This window comes from Pipistrellus kuhlii, unplaced genomic scaffold, assembly GCF_014108245.1.
Source record: "Pipistrellus kuhlii isolate mPipKuh1 unplaced genomic scaffold, mPipKuh1.p scaffold_m20_p_2, whole genome shotgun sequence".
Classification (NCBI taxonomy): domain Eukaryota; kingdom Metazoa; phylum Chordata; class Mammalia; order Chiroptera; family Vespertilionidae; genus Pipistrellus; species Pipistrellus kuhlii.
The window spans coordinates 102662959-102681536 of record NW_023425515.1 but is presented as its reverse complement, the minus strand read 5'-3'; the positions used below and the strand labels follow the sequence as shown (position 1 = coordinate 102681536).

Here is an 18578-nt window from a genome sequence, read left to right as displayed (position 1 = left end):
ATGTCTTATCTTTCCATGCGCTAGGTCTTATTTTCAGGGAAACACGGTAGTAAAACACCTTGAGAGAAGACTCTATACATGAAAGGAATAATGACATTCAAGACCCAACTAAAGCCCTAGCCAGTTTGGCTCAGTTGATATGAGCACCAGCTTGCAAGACTGAAGAGTCCTGGGTTCAATTCCAGTCAAGGACATATCCCCAGGTTGAGGGCTTGATCCCTATAAGGAGCCTGCAGGAAGCAGCTGAAATGATTCTCTATCCTCATTAATGTTTCCATCTCTCTCTCCCTCTCCCTTCCTATCTGAAATCAATAAAAAAAAATATATATATACGGTATTTAAAAAAAAAGACCCAACTACATCAGGAGAACACAAATATCTCAAGTAGGGAACTTCCCTAGAACATACAGCCCAGGAGACCTGAAAGAATGCACCACTGGGTCCCACAAGACATCTACTAAAAAAGATCAGTTCAAAATGTGGATGGCATAGCAGTTTGATCTAATACATAGGAATAACTACAAAGAACAGCAAAAATGGAGAGACAAAGACACAACTACCAAGTGAAAAAGAAGGAAGAATTATCAGAAAAGGAAATAAATGAAACAGAGGCAAGCAATTTCATAGACAAAGAATTCAGGGAAATGGTTATAAGGATATTGAAATGTCTGGATGTGATATTCACCAACATGTATAAAAATCAAGAGGAAATGAAAAATGACATAGTGGCAATAATGAACACAATGGAATGTTTCAACAGTAAACTAGAAGAAACTGAGAACCCAATCAGTGAATTAGAAGACAAAGTAGAAAAAACTATCCAACAAAGCAGCAACTGGAAAAAAAGTTTTTTAAAGGAAAACAATCTAAGCAAGCTATAGGACAACAAGAAATGAAACAACATCTAGCCGAGACAGGTTTGGCTCAATGGATAGAGCGTCGGCTTGGGGACTGAAGGGTCCCGGGTTCGATTCCGGGCAAGGGCATGTACCTTGGTTGCGGGCATATCCCCAGTAGGGGGTGTGCAAGAGGCAGCTGATCGATGACTCTCTCTCATCGATGTTTCTAACTCTCTATCTCTCTCCCTTCCCCTCTGTACAAAATCAATAAAAATATATTAAAAAAAAAAAGTCTGTAAAAAAAAAAAAAAAAGAAAAAGAAACAACATCTATATAATAGGAATGCCAGAAGGAGAAGAAGCTGAACAAGGAATACAAAATCTTTTTGAAAAATAAAGTCAGAAAACTTCCCTGACTTTAGAAGAAAAATGTCAGACAAGTCTAAGAAACACAGAAAGTCCCAAACAAGATGAACACAAAATGACCAACACCAAGACACATCATATTTACTAGTAAATTATCAAACGTCAAGGACAAAGTGAAAATCTTAAAGGTTGCCAGACAGAGACAGAAAGTTACCTACAAGGGAACTCCATTAGACAATCAACCTATTTCTCAACAAAAGCATATCAGGCCAAAAGGAAATGCAATGAAGTATACAAAATGATGCAAGGCAAGGAACTAAATTAAGAATACTATGTAGTCAGGGTACCATTCATAACTGAAGGGAAAATCAGGAGCTTCACAGACAAAAAAAAAAGGCTAAGGGAGTTTATTACACCAAGCCAGCAATGTAAGAAATGATAAAAGAACTGTTGTAAAAAGAAGAACTAGAAAAGGAAGAAGGAGCACAGATATAAATAATAAAAATGGCAACAATAGTACCTAAAATAACCTTAAAGGCTCCAATTGAAAGACACAGGAGGCAGTTAATTGATATTTCTCTCTCATTGATGTGTCTAACTCTCTATCCCCCTCCCTTAAAAACAAGCAAAGAGCCTAAATAGATACTTTTCAAAAGAGGTCATACAGAATGCCAAGAGACATATGAAAACATGCTTAAAGTCACTAATTATCTGAGAGTGACAATAAAGTACCATCTCACACCTGTCAGAATGGCTATCATCAACGCATCAACAAATGATAAGTGGGGAGAGGATGTGGAGAAAAAGTAACCCTCGTGCACTGCAGGTGGGAATACAACCACTGTGGAGAACAGCATGGCATGTCCTCAAAAAATTAAAAATGGAATTTCCATTTGACCCAGTAATCCCACTTCTAGGAATATATCCCAAGAAATCAGAAACACCAATTAGAAAGGATACATGCACCCTGATGTTCATAGCAGCACAATTTACAATAGCTGATTTGGAAACAGCCTAAGTGCCCATCAGATGAATGGATTAAAAAACTGTGGTACATCTACACAATGGAATACTACGCTGCTGTAACATAGAAGGAACTCTTACCATTTGCAGCAGCATGGATGGACCTGGAGAGCCTTATGCTAAGTGAAATAAGTCAGTCGGAGAAAGATAAATATCACATGATCTCACTCATTTGTGGACTATAATGAACAACATAAAATGATGAACAAAAAGATCCAAAGACATAGAAGCATCAAACAGAACAACTTCAGAGAGAAGGCAGGGAGTTGGGACAGGTGACAGGAGGTCAAACAAAGACTTGTATGCATGCATATATAAGAATAACCTATGTACACAGACAGTACAGGGGTAAAGGCATGTGCCAGGGGGTGGGAATGGGCAGAGAGAGGTCAATGTAGGGAAAAGGAGGCATATGTAATACTTTTAAACAATAAATTCTTTTTTTTCTTTTTTTTAATATATTTTATTGATTTTTTACAGAGAGGAAGAGAGAGGGATAAAGAGCCAGAAACAACCATGAGAGAGAAACATCGACCAGTTGCCTCCTACAACCCCCTACCGGGGATGTGCCCGTATCCAACATACATGCCCTTGACTGGAATTGAACTTGGGACCCTTCAGTCCGCAGACCAACGCTCTATCCACTGAGCCAAACAGGTTTCAGCAACAATAAAGAATTCTTTAAAAAATACTCTAAAGTCTAAGAAATACACCTACACGTAAAAAGACCACTGTTTATTTTTTCTCTCAGCCACACATTTTCCTCTTCAATAGTTCTTATAATTGTGTTTGTTCCCTTCCAATCTTTTGACACACTTATTGAAAACAAAATGAAATACCTTGTAGCACTTAAATTTTGTAAATGTTTGGTGTTTAGAACATAAACGTTCCTAAATATTTAACCCAGTATTGAGTTCTTACCTGCAGTTTCTGATGTATTTGGAATAATTCATCATATATCTGATTGATCTGATGTGGAAGGAAACTCTGCTTATTTGATGCTTTAGATGTTGGATAGCTCACACATTTCAAAGGAGAGTCACTTGCATCACTACAACATTCAGTCCAATTTCTTGAATTTGAGGCCAAATTAGTTGGCCAGACTGCTGCTAAGAAAATAAAAGTTTTAAACTTTATTAATTTAGTTTTAAATATTCACAGATAATCTTCAGGAAGAACTACTTTAAATATGAATTCTAGTATATTTTTGAAGTTTCAAGTAACTTATGCGGAAAGAATGATACAGCAAAGGTAGTAAAAATGTGGATAAAGGCTATACAGAATTCTTTGTGATCTTTTGGATACTTTTCAGTTTGAAATGGTTTCAAAATAGACTTCAAAGTGCACAAAAACACTCATGTATTAACTGTCTAGGACAAGAAATGTCCTAGACAATTACTCAGAAACTTCTGATGATATATTAACCACTAACCCAAATATAGTGTTAATCATTGTTCACTTGTTTTTAAATTTTGCTACTTATATTTTTTAAAAAGGCCTTATTTGCCTTGATAAGCAAGTAGTGTTTTAGGGGCTTATACTGACTACATATTTTCTCTGCATTAAATATGCTTTCATATAGTTCCTTTTGAATTTACTTAACTAACTTGTTAAAATAATTCCAGTGAATTATAATTGCTCTCGCTAAGGATACTCAATTTTTATTTAGATTCAAACTAGCTTTCCCCCTAATTATATATACTTCTCATCAATCTGTCCCCCAGTATTTATGCATTCAACCTCTACAACACTGCCCAAAACTGAAAAATATTAGGTGTATCTTTATTCTGCTCACTATTGAGAATTATTCTTCATCACTGCTCAGCAAAATCATCATATATGCTTAATGCTTAATCAACACTTGTATTATTTCATTTTAGTTTTTCCAGTTTTCTTCTATTGTAGTGAAACTGTTACTGGTTTTTAAGAGCTATTTTATGACTAAAGATGTTAACAATTTCTCATGCAATGCAAATGAAATACCATATTTTTTGTTACTACCGTGTTTCCCCAAAAATAAGACATCCTCCAAAATTAAGACCTACTTACACGTTTCCTTCTGAGTGAAATATAAGGAATCCCCCCAAAAAAATAAGGCCCCCCTAGGCTAAACATGAGAGATTTGGTTCACTGATTCTGAAAGAAATGGAGTCACAAGAAATTCACCAGGAAATTCAGGAATTGGATTGTTATGATGATGTTCCAGAAGATGATGACATGGTTGTCATTGAATAAATGAGTAAATTCTTGATACTGTAGGATTCACAGTTTGTCTGGTTTGTGTTGACAACTACCGTACTACTGTACCGTATACAGGTAATAACTTTCCTTTATTTTCATTTAACAATAAATGTGTACCGTATTCTTCTTCATGGAAAAATAAGACATCCCCTGAAAATAAGACCTAGCGTATCTTTGGGAGCAAAAATTAACCCTTTGCACTCCGAACCATTCTGGACATTGGCTACCAGCTACTCGACGCTACTTTGCGGCAGACACGTGCGTTGAATTAACTCAATTCCCTGTAATCACTAATTAACTGCAATGTCCCCCCTGAGAGGGGACATCCGAGTGATATGCTAGAATTCCGATGTCTCCTGAGAGGGGACAGCGGAGTGCAAAGGGTTAATATAAGACACTGCCTTATTTTCGGGAAAACAGGGTATTTTACTTTGATGTTTTATCTTTTTTTTATTGTACCAAACTTGTGTATTATATATAATCATTTTCTGTTTAAAAAAAAAAAAAAAAAAAAGACTTGCCCTGATTGGTTTGGCTCAGTGGATAGAAAGTTGGCCTGTGGACTGAAAGTTCCCAGGTTTGATTCTAGTCAAGGTCATGTACCTTGGTTGAGGGCACATCCCCAGTAGGGGGTGTACAGGAGGCAGCTGATAGATGTTTCTTTCTCATCGATGTTTCTAACTCTCTATCCCTCTCCCTTCCTCTCTGTAAAATATATATTTAAAAAAAACAAAAACATAAAATAAATAAGATTTATTTGGTTTTTGCCTATCTTTAGCTTTGTACAATGTCTCTTAGTATATAATGTAATTATGTACTTCCTATAACCTCCTCATTTAAATAGTATGTTCTTAGTTTAATGCCAGAATTATCTTGACTGCTTTATCCTATATATTAGGTCTAGTAATAATTAATGTCGTTTTCTAATACTTTTTTAAATCAAATTTATTTAAACAATACAACAAAATTTAATCAACAATATAGTTGCCATTGTTTTCTACTACTTGTGCCCAACGCTCAGGAAGCATTTTAATCCCTCTGTTGTAAAATTCTTGTGATTTTGATGCAAAAAATTCGGTCAATGCATTTTTGAGGCATTCTTCATTATTAAATTTTTTTCCAAGAAGAAAGTTTTGCAAAGAACGAAACAAATGGTAATCGGAAGGGGCAATATCAGGAGAATATGCAGGCTGAGGGAGAACTTCCCATTCCAACTGGCGCAGTTTTTCAGCAGTGATTCTTGCAGTATGCGGTCGTGCGTTATCGTGGTGAAGAATTACGCCCTTCCGATTAATCAGCGCGGGTTCTTTTTCTCTTAAAGCTTGGGCTAACCTTTCCAATTGGGCACTATACACTGCACTTGTAATGGTTTGGTTAGATGGTAAAAGTTCATAATGAAGAATTCCTTTAAAATTCCACCAAACACACAACATCACTTTTTTCGCATGCAAGTCAGGTTTTGGCGTGGGCTGTGGAGCCTCATTTTTGTCCAACCATTGAGGCCGCCTTTTCAAATTAACATACAGCACCCATTTTTCATCTCCGGTAACAATTTGCTCTAAAAACGGCAAACGGTTTTGACGAGAGAGGAGCGAACTGCAAATTGTGACTCTTTGATTACGGTTGTTGTTGGTCAACTCATGAGGAACCCATTTTCCAAACTTTTGGACTTTGCCAAGTGCACGCAATTGATTGGAAATTGTTTTTTGTGAACAATTTAAAGTTGTCGCAAGCTCTTGTTGGGTAATTTGAGGATTTTGCACCAAAAGAGCTTGAAGAGCTTCTTGATCAAAATTGGACACACGGCCTCGACCACTCTTGTCACCTAACGAAAAATTTCCCTCGCGAAATTTCTCAAACCAACGCTGGCATTTTCTGGCGCTAACTGCATCTTGACCAAGAGCACTACAGATGTTTTTGCAGCCTCACTTGCTTTTCTTCCTAATTGGAACTCGTAAAGCATGCAGTGCCGAATATGCTCTTCATCCGCCATCTTCTTAGCCCTAGTTTTGCAACAAAAACCAAACCAAACACAAACTATTTCAAGTAAAACTTGTTAATTGCACTTCACACGTTCTGTAGATACCACATGTTTGAAGGTTATGTCAATACAAGTCAACGCCAAGCAAGATTTTAAACGAATGTTTAAAAACGACATTAATTATTACTAGACTCGATATATATATTTTTACTAGAGGCCCAGTGCACAAAATTCATGCACGGGAGAGGGAAGGTCCCTCAGCCCAGCCTGCACCCTCTCCAATCCGGGATCCCTCTCAAAATCTGGGCCAGCTGGTTCCTAACCACTCTCCTGCCTGCCTGCCTGATCGCTCTTAACTGCTCTCCCTGCTGTCCTGATCCCCCTAACTGCTCCGCCCTGCCGCCCTGATTGCCCCTAACCACCTCTGCCTAGGCCCCGTCTCCTTGGCTTTGTCAGGAAGGATGACTGGAAGATGTCCATTCTAATTATCCTTTTTTTAGTAAAGATATGCCACATAATGGCTATCAATGTGGCAATAGTGCTCTCAAAAACTTACAGCCAAGAGGGCCTCATCTCTGACTGCCTCTTTCCCTAAAATTCTAACAGACCTATGCAGCCAGGCACATAGAGATTAAATACCAATTCAGTGTCTAAGGAGGCCATACCTTAAGTAATCTGGGATATTTTCTAAAAATATTAAAGTATTAGTCAAATACTACTAACAATATTTTACTCACTTCCCAACAAATACTGACATGAAAAAGAACTAAAGAAATTATACAAAGTATTCATTTGATTAACTTATTTTCATAAGTTTTGAATTTAGGAATACTACTAGAAAAAAATGAAGTTTATTTTTCTTCTTTCCTTTAGATTAGGGGTGTCGAACTCAATCAGAGAAGGGGCCAAAATCTAAAATCCAGCCTAAATCGAGGGCCGAATGGTTTACTGAACAGTCATAAACTGCCATTGTGATGGAAACGCAGCGGAGTGCAGTGATGACAGCGCGGTGCGGGCCACATTGCAAGGCCTGGCGGGACGGATTTGGCCCACGGGCCTTGTGTTTGACACATGTGCTTTAGATTAATAATAAGCACAGTACCTATGTCATGGTTTACAAAAATTAGAACACAGAAATGCAGACACTTGAGGACAAGTGTTATAACTATGGGATAAGCTTTATATGTACTACTTCACAAAGTTATTATTTAAATGATTATTCTAAAAAGAATATTTCTTTTACCTTTTTCTACTTTAAAAGACTGCTTGGTTACTTTGGAGTTATTCACTCTATGATCCTTCTCAATTAACTCTACTTCTTTTTCCTGTTGCTTCAAATTATGAAAAGTATCCAGTTCATCATCTAGGCTTTAAGAAAAATTATGTCAAAGCATTCTAGAAATTTACTTTAGCATTCTAAAAAGATAAAATTGGTTTTTAAATATTAACAGCATCACAACTGGGAAAAATGTAACACATAAACATTTTTTTAAAAGCAAAAAGTAAAAATATAAACAGTAAGTCATTGATCCTGCAAACTCACTAAAAGTATCTTCCTACAGATACAAATACTATAGGCCTGGTGCTAAAAGAATTAGTTTAACATGAGGAAACTGATCCCTAAATCATTTAAATAACTGACAGATGATGCAACTAATAAAATATGAAAGAGAACTAGACTCCTAAGTGTTCTCATCAAAAAGATGACCTCAAAGTTGAACTTTCTCAAAGCTGAAAGTACTATTCAAAAAAAACATAATGCAAGTCACATAAGGTTATTTAAATTTTCTAGTAGCCACATGAAAAACATAAACAATTATAAAATTCTAACAATATTATATTTAACCTAGTATATCTATTGTAAAAGATTATCCTTTGAAGATGTAATCAGAATTTTAAAATTAGAATATTTTACATTTTGGGGTTCATTTTCTTCAATCTGATGTGTATTTTAGATTTCCAACATACCTCAGTTCAGAAAAGCCCAATTTCAAGAACTCAATTGCCGCTTGCAGCTACTGTGCTGGACTAGTATAATTCTACAGTAGGTCATAATGAGTGAAAAAACTGTCCAACGATATAAAACACTTTATAGTCAAAACGCTTTAAATTGCCGAAACGGGTCAAGGGCATGTACATTGGTTGCGGGAACATCCCCAGTAGGGGGTGTGCAAGAGGCAGCTGGTCGATGTTTCTCTCTCATCGACGTTTCTAGCTATCTCTCTCCCTTCCTCTCTGTACAAAATCAATAAAATATATTAAAAAAAAAAAAAAAAGCTTTAAATTATAATTTGAAATATACCAAGAAACAAAAAGTTATAAAATTACCAGTTAAATCCTATATAAGAGAGGAATATGCTAATTATCCGTTAAGCCCTGAGGCATAACGATTGAATTTGTAACAACCAGATCACTGATCTGCAGGAGGGTGGGGCATTGAACTACAAGCAGGCAACAAGCTATTGGGGGGAGAGGGGGAAAGAAGATGGAGGAGCTATCGGAGGGCAGGGCAGCTATAGGAGGGCAGGGCAGCAGGTGGAGAGCCAAAGGAGGACAAAAGCAACCTACTGGTACATGGATTAATATGCAGGGCTACCAGTATCATAATAAAAGGCTAATATGAAATGGTCACACACTGTTGACACCATAACAACCGATCAACAGGGACCTGAGGCTGTGTCTCCTGCCTGACAGGGCTGGACAGGGGACCACAGACCATGCCCCCGCACAGCAGGCCTTGACGGGCGGGGAACCTCAGGCTGCACCCCCCATTAGGCAGGGTTTGACGGGGTACCTCAGGCCACAACTCTGCCTCTCGCCAGGCTGGGGTACCTGAGGCTGTGCCCCCCACCTGATGCCAGGCTGGGGGACCTGAGTCTGCGCCCCCCCGCCCAGTGGGGCTTGAGGGAGTGGGGCCAGATAGGTCTGGGTCTCACTCAATGGTGGTGGGGTCGTCCAGGTCTGGGTATCGCACAATTTTGAGATGCACACTGGTGGGCAGGGACTTGACTGTGGGTCCTGCAGCATGCCCCAGACTCTGACAGAAGGGAGATTTTCATAAATATTTTACTAATTTTCTTTCATCTCTGACACTTCTATTACAGAGAAAGGGCAAATAGCAATAATAAAATAGTTCCTCTAATTCCCTTTTAATGTGCATGAATTTTGTGCACCGGGCCACTAGTAAGAAAATAATTTCCATGAATTCTTAATTATTTTAAAGTAATTTTCACTTTCCTTAATTTCTATTCAATATACCTCATGTCCAAATGCTTAATCCAGATCAACTAGGCTACTCTGTGAATGATAGAGTAATAACGATAATGATCATATTTGAATGTTTTTCTACGTGCTGAACACTGTTTTAAGTGCTGTACATAGATTTTCATTAAAGGAGAGAATGAAACAATTATATTAAAATTTTAAGCTACAAGCCCTAGCTGGTTTGGCTCATTAGATAGCGCGTTGGCCTGCAGACTGAAGGATCCCGAGTTTGATTCGAGCCAAGGGCACGGGGTTGTGGGCTCAATCCCCAGTGGGAAGTGTGCAGGAGGCAGCCGACCAATGATTTACTCTCATCATTGATGTTTCTGTTTCCCTCCCTCCCTCCCTCCCTCCCCCCCCCCTCTCTCTCTCTCTCCCTTCCTCTATGAAATGAATAAAAAAATATACTTAAAAAAAATTTAAGCTGCCAAATATCAATTACTTTAATAATATATGGCATTTTAGGCACAAGTGTCTTTTTTTCACTCCATAATTATCTCAAAATTTCATTCTGTATCTGTCTTAGTTGTTTAACATAATTTCAAAACTGGAGGTAGGCGAAACCGGTTTGGCTCAGTGGTAGAGCGTCGGTCTGCGGACTGAGCGTCGGTCTGCGGACTGAAAGGTCCCAGGTTCAATTCCGGTCAGGGCCATGTACGTTGGTTGCGGGCACATCCCCGGTAGGGGGAGTGCAGGAGGCAGCTGGTCAATGTTTCTCTCTCATTGACGTTTCTAGCTCTCTATCTCTCTCCCTTCCTCTCTGTAAAAAAATCAATAAAATATATTTAAAAACAAATCAAAACAAAAAACAAAAAACTGGAGGTAGGGTGTCCCTCAGCCCGGCTTGCCCCCTTTCACAGTCCAAGAAACCTCAGGGGCAGAGGCAACCCGGCGATCAGGGGAAGGTAACACCCCCATTACACCTCTGCTGCTGCCACTGCCGGCAGTGCAAGCCTCAGCTGGCCCTGGTTACCTGAGCCTTGGGCAGCCCTGGGCCTCGAGCTGGCCCTGGGCAGCTGGAAAGCTGAGAGGACTGGGCACCGCCATCCTGTGTCTGTGGGTGCCGCCACCTTTGAGGGTCTGGCAGTCAAATAGCATATTCCCTCACTGTCTGTGGGCGCCACCATCTTTGTGACATGTGATGGTCAGTTAGTATATTCCCTCTTTTATTAGATAGAATGTTTAACCCTTAACACAAATAGTACTTTCTTCTGACACATATTTTTGGCATTTAATAAGATTGAATTTGGAATTTTAACTTAGCTTCTACTATTGTTTTATGTATATATGTGTGTGCCTTTTTAATTATATTCTTATTGATTTCAGAAAGGAGGACAGAGAGATAGAAATATCAATGATGAGAACAAATCAAATGATCCACTGCCTTTTGGCCCCTTATTGAGGATCCATCTTGCAACCAGGCCAGTGCCCTTACCAAGAATTGAACCAATACCTCCTGGTTCATTGGTCAACGCTCAAGCGTTGAACCACACTGGCCAGATAGCTTCCAGTGTTTTTATACTTGTTTTATCCAGGGTAAAACCTCCTATACAAAAACTACTAAACCCTCACAGCCCACTTAGCATCTCTCTCTCAGCCTATCTAAAATCCATTGCATATCACACTACTAGACATATACTGCTATTCAGCAGGCTCCAGATTGCTTATATAATATTGTACTTCCTCTCAGAGAAAAGCAAACACATAAATAATCCATCCTTTGCCTTTTTTCAGTGTTTTGAGGAACTGAAGCGTTAACAATAGTAAGGATACAGGGTAATTTACCAATTCATGTTGAAGTGCTTGGATGAACTATAAAGAGGTATAGTGGAATGCTTTCTTTCATCAGAATATGATCTTAATGAGGAATCAATTTTATCTCCAGATGAGCAGACATCCAAGTCATCTATTAAGGAAAAAAGAAAATAGCAGAGATTACTTACCTAATTATATTATTCTAGGCTCCTAAAGATAAAATAGCAAAATTAGTGAAAGAATTTCTTATATCTATGTCTCCTTAATGCAAACTTCCAGAAAATAAACAACTCTTACATTTATACTATAGCACTTTACTGATTACAAAAAGCTTTTTCATCCATTACCTTATTTGATACTAACCCCTAAAACCAAGCAGTACAAGTTCTTTTAATTCTATTTTAATGGTTAGAAACCGAGAAATCAGAGAAGTTATGCAAATTTTTTCACAACCAGCAAATAGAAAGAATAAAATTGAAAATCGAGCCCTCTTTCTAAATACTTATGGCATTTCATCAGTCCTCAACCATGAAACATTTTATTTTCAATTTTATATACTTAAACATTAAGATATGTTTAATAAACTGTTAGCCTATAACTAAATTCAGTTAAAAATAAAAAAGGAAAATAGAACTTCTCTGATAAGCTTTTTAGAATTACTTATAAATGTATGCACCCTACTTTAACACTCATTTTTACCTCAGAAATGTAATAACCTCTACTTTTCAGTTATATTTTGGAAGAATGAAGTTTTAGGGGAATTTTCAAAATTAAAATTCAATCTTTACAAGCTATTTTTAAGATACTGGACTCAGTAATAACTGGAATATTTTTTCATATTCAACAAATGTTTAAGAAGATTGTTAAAATACAATTAAAATTTCAAAATGAAATAAGCTTGGAAAAAGTGAAATTCCTTAATCCACCATCTAATGAACTTTTAAAGATATTAACTACTGTTTCTGCTAAAATCATTTCAAACTTCAATAATTACACTTACTAAAGACACTAATAAGTATCAAAAAAATAAAAACTCTAATGATGAATTAGCTACGCATATTAGTCACAGATTATCCAATCCCACAAGTATAATTAACTTTACTAAATAAATTTATTTGATAAATTCCTCCAGTGCAATAATTATTCTAATAACTTGGGAAAGCTTGTGTGAAAAAATAGCCATTTAGCCTACTTTACCTAATATACTCTGTTTAATTTTTAATATAAAAATACTATAATTGAAACACCAAAAAATTCAATTTTATCTTTAAAGACATCTTACACATTCACCCCAAATATCATGATTACTATTAGATCATTACCAAACTGAAAAAAAGCTTAGCATTACAAGGCATCTGGCAATAGCAATTAAGTCTAAACATTTTTTAAAAGTCTTTTCTCTCAAATTAAATTTGATAAAACCCCAAATACAGAAAATTCTCTAATAGCTTACCTGGGGAGGTTAGATACCTTCTCTTACATTTAGCCTGATCAAAACTTGAAACAGAATACTAAAAAAAGAAAAATCATGACATTTAATGTGTATACTAAGAATCAACTTACAGTCTCAAGATAATTCCCTATAAATTATGTACAAAGGTTAGCCTTTAATTAGACCAGTAGAAAAATCTGGTAGGCACCACCTTAACCAAGTGATAAAGTTAACATCAATAACGTGACAAAGCAACATCAAGTGTCTCCTGATGAACATCGCAAGCCACACATCAGTCATGTAACATTCTTGACAAAAATATATAACCAGTATCTACTGAGATATCATCAAACCCACAGACATTCTAATAATTGTTCTAACTCTTCAAAAACATCAATATTGCAAAAGACCGATTCTAAATTAAAGGCAGCAAAAGGAAAACAAACAAACAAACAAACAAATACAATGCTCGTTTTGATTCTATCTGCACCAGGAGAAAATATTTGTATACAAAGGACATTACTGAGGTTATTGGTAAAATTTGAATATGAAATACATAATATTGTACCAATATTAAGTTTCCTGAATTTATTACTCTACTCTGCTTATACAAGACAAATGCCCTTATTTCTAGAAAAACACACTGAAGCATTTATACTTGACGATGTAAAGAGTCATGATGTCTGCAAATTATCCTCAAATAGTTCAAGGGGGAAATGTTTGTATGGAAAGGGAATCAAAAAGAGGGAGAGAGCATGGTAAAGCAGATGTGGCAAAATAATAATGGTGAACACAAGAGAAGGGTAGAAGAGGATTCTAGCAACTAAAAGTTTGAACGTATTTCAAAATAAGCCTCTTAAAGGAGTTAAATTGTTTTTTAACTCCATTCAAGTCACTGTAAATAAAAGTTCAAAAACACTTTCAACAATGACTTACCACGATTTGTAAAGCATAAACCTTCAAAAGCGTATGGTGAAGGCACTTTCCTGCTTTTCCCCAGTGTGTGACTGTCCCCGGCCCACCGTTTACCCACCGGCGGTCCGGAGCCTCGCCCCGCGGCTACCAATCCTCCGCCCGTTTTCCCCGAGCGGCCGGGCGCAGGCAGCGAGGGCCTTACCTCCGCCGGGCGGCAGCCCCCCAGCCCGTAGCGGCTTTTGAGACGCTCCACGGCCAAGTCCTGGCCCGGCGGCTTGACGACCCTCGGCTCCATCGTGCGGGGCCGCGGTATCCGCGGGAGCAGCGTTCAAACCCGCGGCGGGACGCGCAGGGGCGGAGCTCGCGTAGCGGAAGTGCGTCATGCCGCACGAAACGGCCCCTCCAGGGAGGCGAGGGTCCCCGTCACACTGTTAAAAATGTCTTAGCGTTACTTCATTAGTGTGTTATTTGGACTGATAAATGGCGTTTAATCTTTTCAGTCTTTTGCTACTTGGTTTTCTTCCGTCACGCCTACGGAGGTCCACTTAGCAGGCGTGGCCCTCCCTCTGCTCAGCCTCCGAGCTGCAGGGCCGGGAGGAAGCCCCGCCCGGTAACCACTGCATCTCTGTGCAGGTGGCGTGCGTGCGGCTTCTGTGCAGACCTGGGCTCACCAGAATGGCCCAAACCTGACGGGTAGGACCGCACCTTGGTCTGGGCAGATCTAACGTATTTGTGTGCGTTTGGACATAATCGGGGTAGCCTTGCTAACTGTAATGTTAAATGGGGGGGGGGGAGGTAAGTCCAAGAATAAGTCATACTACAAAGTATAGCTATTTCCAGAGTTACGTCTTCACTTTCCTACTATGGGCCAATATTTCCTATTCAGAGTAACATGGTATATTAATAAACAGTATTAGAATGTAAGTTACATGAGAGCACGCTTTAAAAAAAAAAACAACAAAAACTCCCCCGATGTCCAGAACGGTGCCTGTCACTTAGTATTTATTGGTAAAGTATATCAACCTAAATCCGAAACTAATGGAGTTGAATAACCATTTAATTTCCTATATAAATATACTAGTATAATTCTTTACTTTTCTAAAATGTATTCAGCAGCATGTCTGGACTAATAATTCCTAGAGTTTCTGTATTATCTTTAAATTTTCTCAAGTACCAAACATTTTATAAAATGAATATTTTAATAAAGTAGTTGCCTGATAATTACTTAAACCAATAATCACTTGGCATACAATGTAACTATAGTATAAAAATGAGTTCCTTGCCAAAACCGGTTTGGCTCAGTGGATAGAGCGTCGGCCTGCGGACTCAAGGGTCCCAGGTTTGATTCCGGTCAAGGGCATGTATGGATACATTGGTTGCGGGCACATCCCCAGTAGGGGGTGTGCAAGAGGCAGCTGGTCGATGTTTCTCATCGATATTTCTAACTCTCTATCCCTCTCTCTTCCTCTCTGTAAAAAAAAGAACTAATAAAAATATTTTTAAATGAGTTCCTTTATATTCTATCTTTAAACAGAATTTAATGAGCCAATATAAAATCAAACCAGTTTAAAAAATACATAGCATGGGTTTAGAAAATAACAAAAATCATAGGCAAAGTCCTTTGCCTCAAGCCACTTTTAAGCATCTTTGGAATACTATTAGAAAAGTCCATTTACTGGCCATTTTTATCAAACTTTTGGTCAAAAAACTAGTTTTTAAAGCTTAATTCAAAATCCAAATGCTTTAAGATATCACTGACTTCTAAAAAAAAAAAAATCTCTATACTGCACTTGCCTTTACTTGAATATTATTCTAAAATCACATCACAGGCATCAGCTCTCCCAGCTGGAAAATTCACAGCCTTATAAAAATTTATACTACACTAGAGGCCTGGTGCACAAAATTCATGCAGGGGGCGGGGGAGGTCCCTCAGCCCATCCTGCACCCTCTCCAATCCAGGACTGCTGGCTCCCAACCACTTGCCTGCCTGCCTGATTGCTTCCTAATGCCTAACTGCTTTCCTGCAGGATCAATTGCTCCTAACTACCCTCCTCTGTAACACTAGTCTTCACTAACCATCCTCCCCTGCAGGCCTGGTCACCCTCAACTGCCCTCTCCTGCTGGCCTGGTCACCCCTGCCCTCCCTTCCCAGCCTGATAGCCCCTAACTGCCCTCCCCTGATAGCTTGGTCACCCATAACCTCCTTCCCTTGCCAGCCTGGTCACCCTTAACAGCCCTCCCCTGCCAGCCCAATTGCCCCTAACTGCCCTCCCCTTCTGGCCCAGTCACCCCTAACTACCCGCCCCTGCAACCCTGGTCACCCCCAACTGCCATCCCATTCAAACCTAATCACCCCCAACTGCCTGATTAGTCCAGGTACCCTGCAGGACTGGTCACCTTTAACTGCCCTCCCCTGATGGTCAGCTAGTGTCCATATGGGGGCGCCCATCGTGTTGGAGTGATGGTCAATTTGCATATTACCTCTATATTATATAGGCTAAATGTCCAAAGGAGCCAGTTCTTACTATTAAATAAGCATACATGTAGTCCATAGTTCCCAAAGGTTCATCTAGTTCACCTGATACACTGGAGTATGTTACCTGGTTATAGGGCCAAGTGGATTTAGTGATGGTATTCCATTACTCATTATTCACACAAACCACACACAACATTCCTCTCCTTCTTTAACCAGTGGTTGAACAGATACTTATTACTGGACTAGAGGCCCGGTGCACATATTTGTGCACATTAAAAGAAAATGAATTACCCTGTTTCCACGAAAATAAGACAGTCTCTTATATTAATTTTTGCTCCCAAAGATGTGCTAGGTCTTATTTTCAGGGGGTGTCTTATTTTTTCATGAAGAAGAATACGGTACACATTTATTGTTAAATGAAAATAAAGGAAATTTATTACCTGTATATGGTACGGTAGTACGGTAGTTGTCAACACAAACTAGACAAACTGTGAATCCTACAGTATCAAGAATTTACTCATTTATTCAATGACAATCATGTAATCTTCTGGAACATCATCATAACAATCCAATTCCTGAATTTCCTGGTGAATTTCTTGTGACTCCATGTCTTTCAGAATCAGTGGACCAAATCTCTCATGTTTAGCAATAGCATTCTGAGACAGAGCCTAGGGGGACCTTATTTTCGGGGGATGCCTTATATTTCACTCAGAAGGAAACCTGTAAGTAGGTCTTATTTTCGGAGGATGTCTTATTTTTGGGGAAACACAGAAGACATATTTTAATATCACTATTCACCCTTTCTCTATAAGTGTCAACCAAATTCACATCTGACAAAAGATAGATGCAAATACACTCTGCAATTTGCAACAGCGAGAGCTTTATGTATATAAGCTTGCTTAATTAGACCTGCTTTCTGATTTAGCTAAACTTTTTCCAGCCCCATGAAGCGCCCCAAGTTCTCTTTCAGGTAGTGAACAACACAGCAGTAAATGTCAACACGAAGCATATTATTGTAGATCACACTAGGAGAACAAAGGGTGAAATATTTAACTGCAGCAGTGTTTGACTATATTCTGTGCAGTGAAAAAACCTTGTCATTCTTAAGGTCCACCATTTCTTCTTTTCAATCAGGTCAAGTTTCTAAATCTCAGTTTTCCGCTAATGAAAAAAAAATAGGATTCTACTAAGACTCCTATCTACCTACTCCAGGTCTTCTGGGAGGATCAAATGGGATGAGACATGTGAAAACATTTCACAGATATTTGATTAAAGTATAAAATGTTTGCACCTAGTTATAATGCAAGTCATGTCCCTGGGATGAAGAAACTCCAAGGCTAGTAACTAGGGAGAGAAAGCCAGACGTTGCTACATGACATCATTACCCGGCGCCCATAGCCATCGTTTCCCGGCTGGGCTATGGGCCACATTTTGCACCATGGGCTTGGGCAGCGTTGGCTGCAATTTGGTGGGCTGTCACTCTGGGTTGGTGGCAGGGCCTGTGTTCCATTTGGGGGAAGCCAAGTGTTGCTTTGTTGATGCCAGGTCCACAGTGCTATTTCTTTGAAATGGCCAGTGCACATCACAGCAGCTCCTGCGTTGAGCATCTGCCCCCTGGTGGTCAGTGTGTGTAACAGCAACTGGCCAGATGGACACTTAGCCTTTTATATACTGCAAATAGACTAGAGGTCAGATGCACAAAATTCATGCACTCGTGGGGGTAGGGGGAACTCCTCAGCACAGCCTGTGCCCTCTCCCAGTTTGGGAGCCCTCAGAGGATGTCAGACTGACAGGTCCTCTGTTGAGCATCTACCCCTTGGTAGTCAGGGCACGACATAGCGACCAGTCATTCCGCCATTCGGTCAATTTGCATATTAGCCTTTTATTATATAGGATAGCCTATTTCCAAATTCCTAAACAACAGAATAAACTCACTGTCTTTTACTAAATGCAATAATTTCACTGGGAAGAACACAGGAGGGCAGAAGGAAGTCACTGTTAGTGATTAGAATGATTGGAAAATACCAAATCTAGTGCTCTAATGAGATACTTTGTAGTTCTATATTGAGTAGGCTTATAAGAATATCCTCTTTTTTAGCAGTCTAACTTTTGAAACAAGCCATTTTCCAAATAAATTTTCAATGTGTATCAAACCTGAAAAAAGTCACTTCTTTGGGGGCTGTGGAAATTATGTGGCATTTTGAGTTTATAGAACTTTAATTGCCCTCCTTAATTTGGTTCTAGAATTAACAAACAATTATATGCACAATAAATTTTCTTAATGTCA

The 18578-nt window shown here is 38.8% G+C and overlaps 1 protein-coding gene across 8 annotated transcripts in view; it reads right to left on the bottom strand.

The window, feature by feature from the left end:
• CCDC138 (coiled-coil domain containing 138) overlaps positions 1-14159 on the bottom strand; it is a 122004-nt gene extending 107845 nt beyond the window's left edge. For 2 of the 8 annotated variants that reach the window (XM_036447979.2, XM_036447981.2), the window contains exons 1-5: positions 14018-14156; positions 12922-12979; positions 11499-11619; positions 7693-7817; positions 3149-3333 (exon numbers count right to left, since the gene is read on the bottom strand). In XM_036447979.2, coding sequence (XP_036303872.1) covers positions 3149-3333; positions 7693-7817; positions 11499-11619; positions 12922-12979; positions 14018-14110 — 582 coding nt within the window. In that variant the 5' untranslated portion in view covers positions 14111-14156. Of the gene's footprint in view, positions 1-2552; positions 2592-3148; positions 3337-7692; positions 7818-11498; positions 11620-12921; positions 12980-14017 lie in introns of those variants that run through there. The other 6 variants (XM_036447978.2, XM_036447980.2, XM_045584179.1 and 3 more) reach the window with 4 other exon arrangements.
• Positions 14160-18578: the final 4419 nt, after the last annotated feature.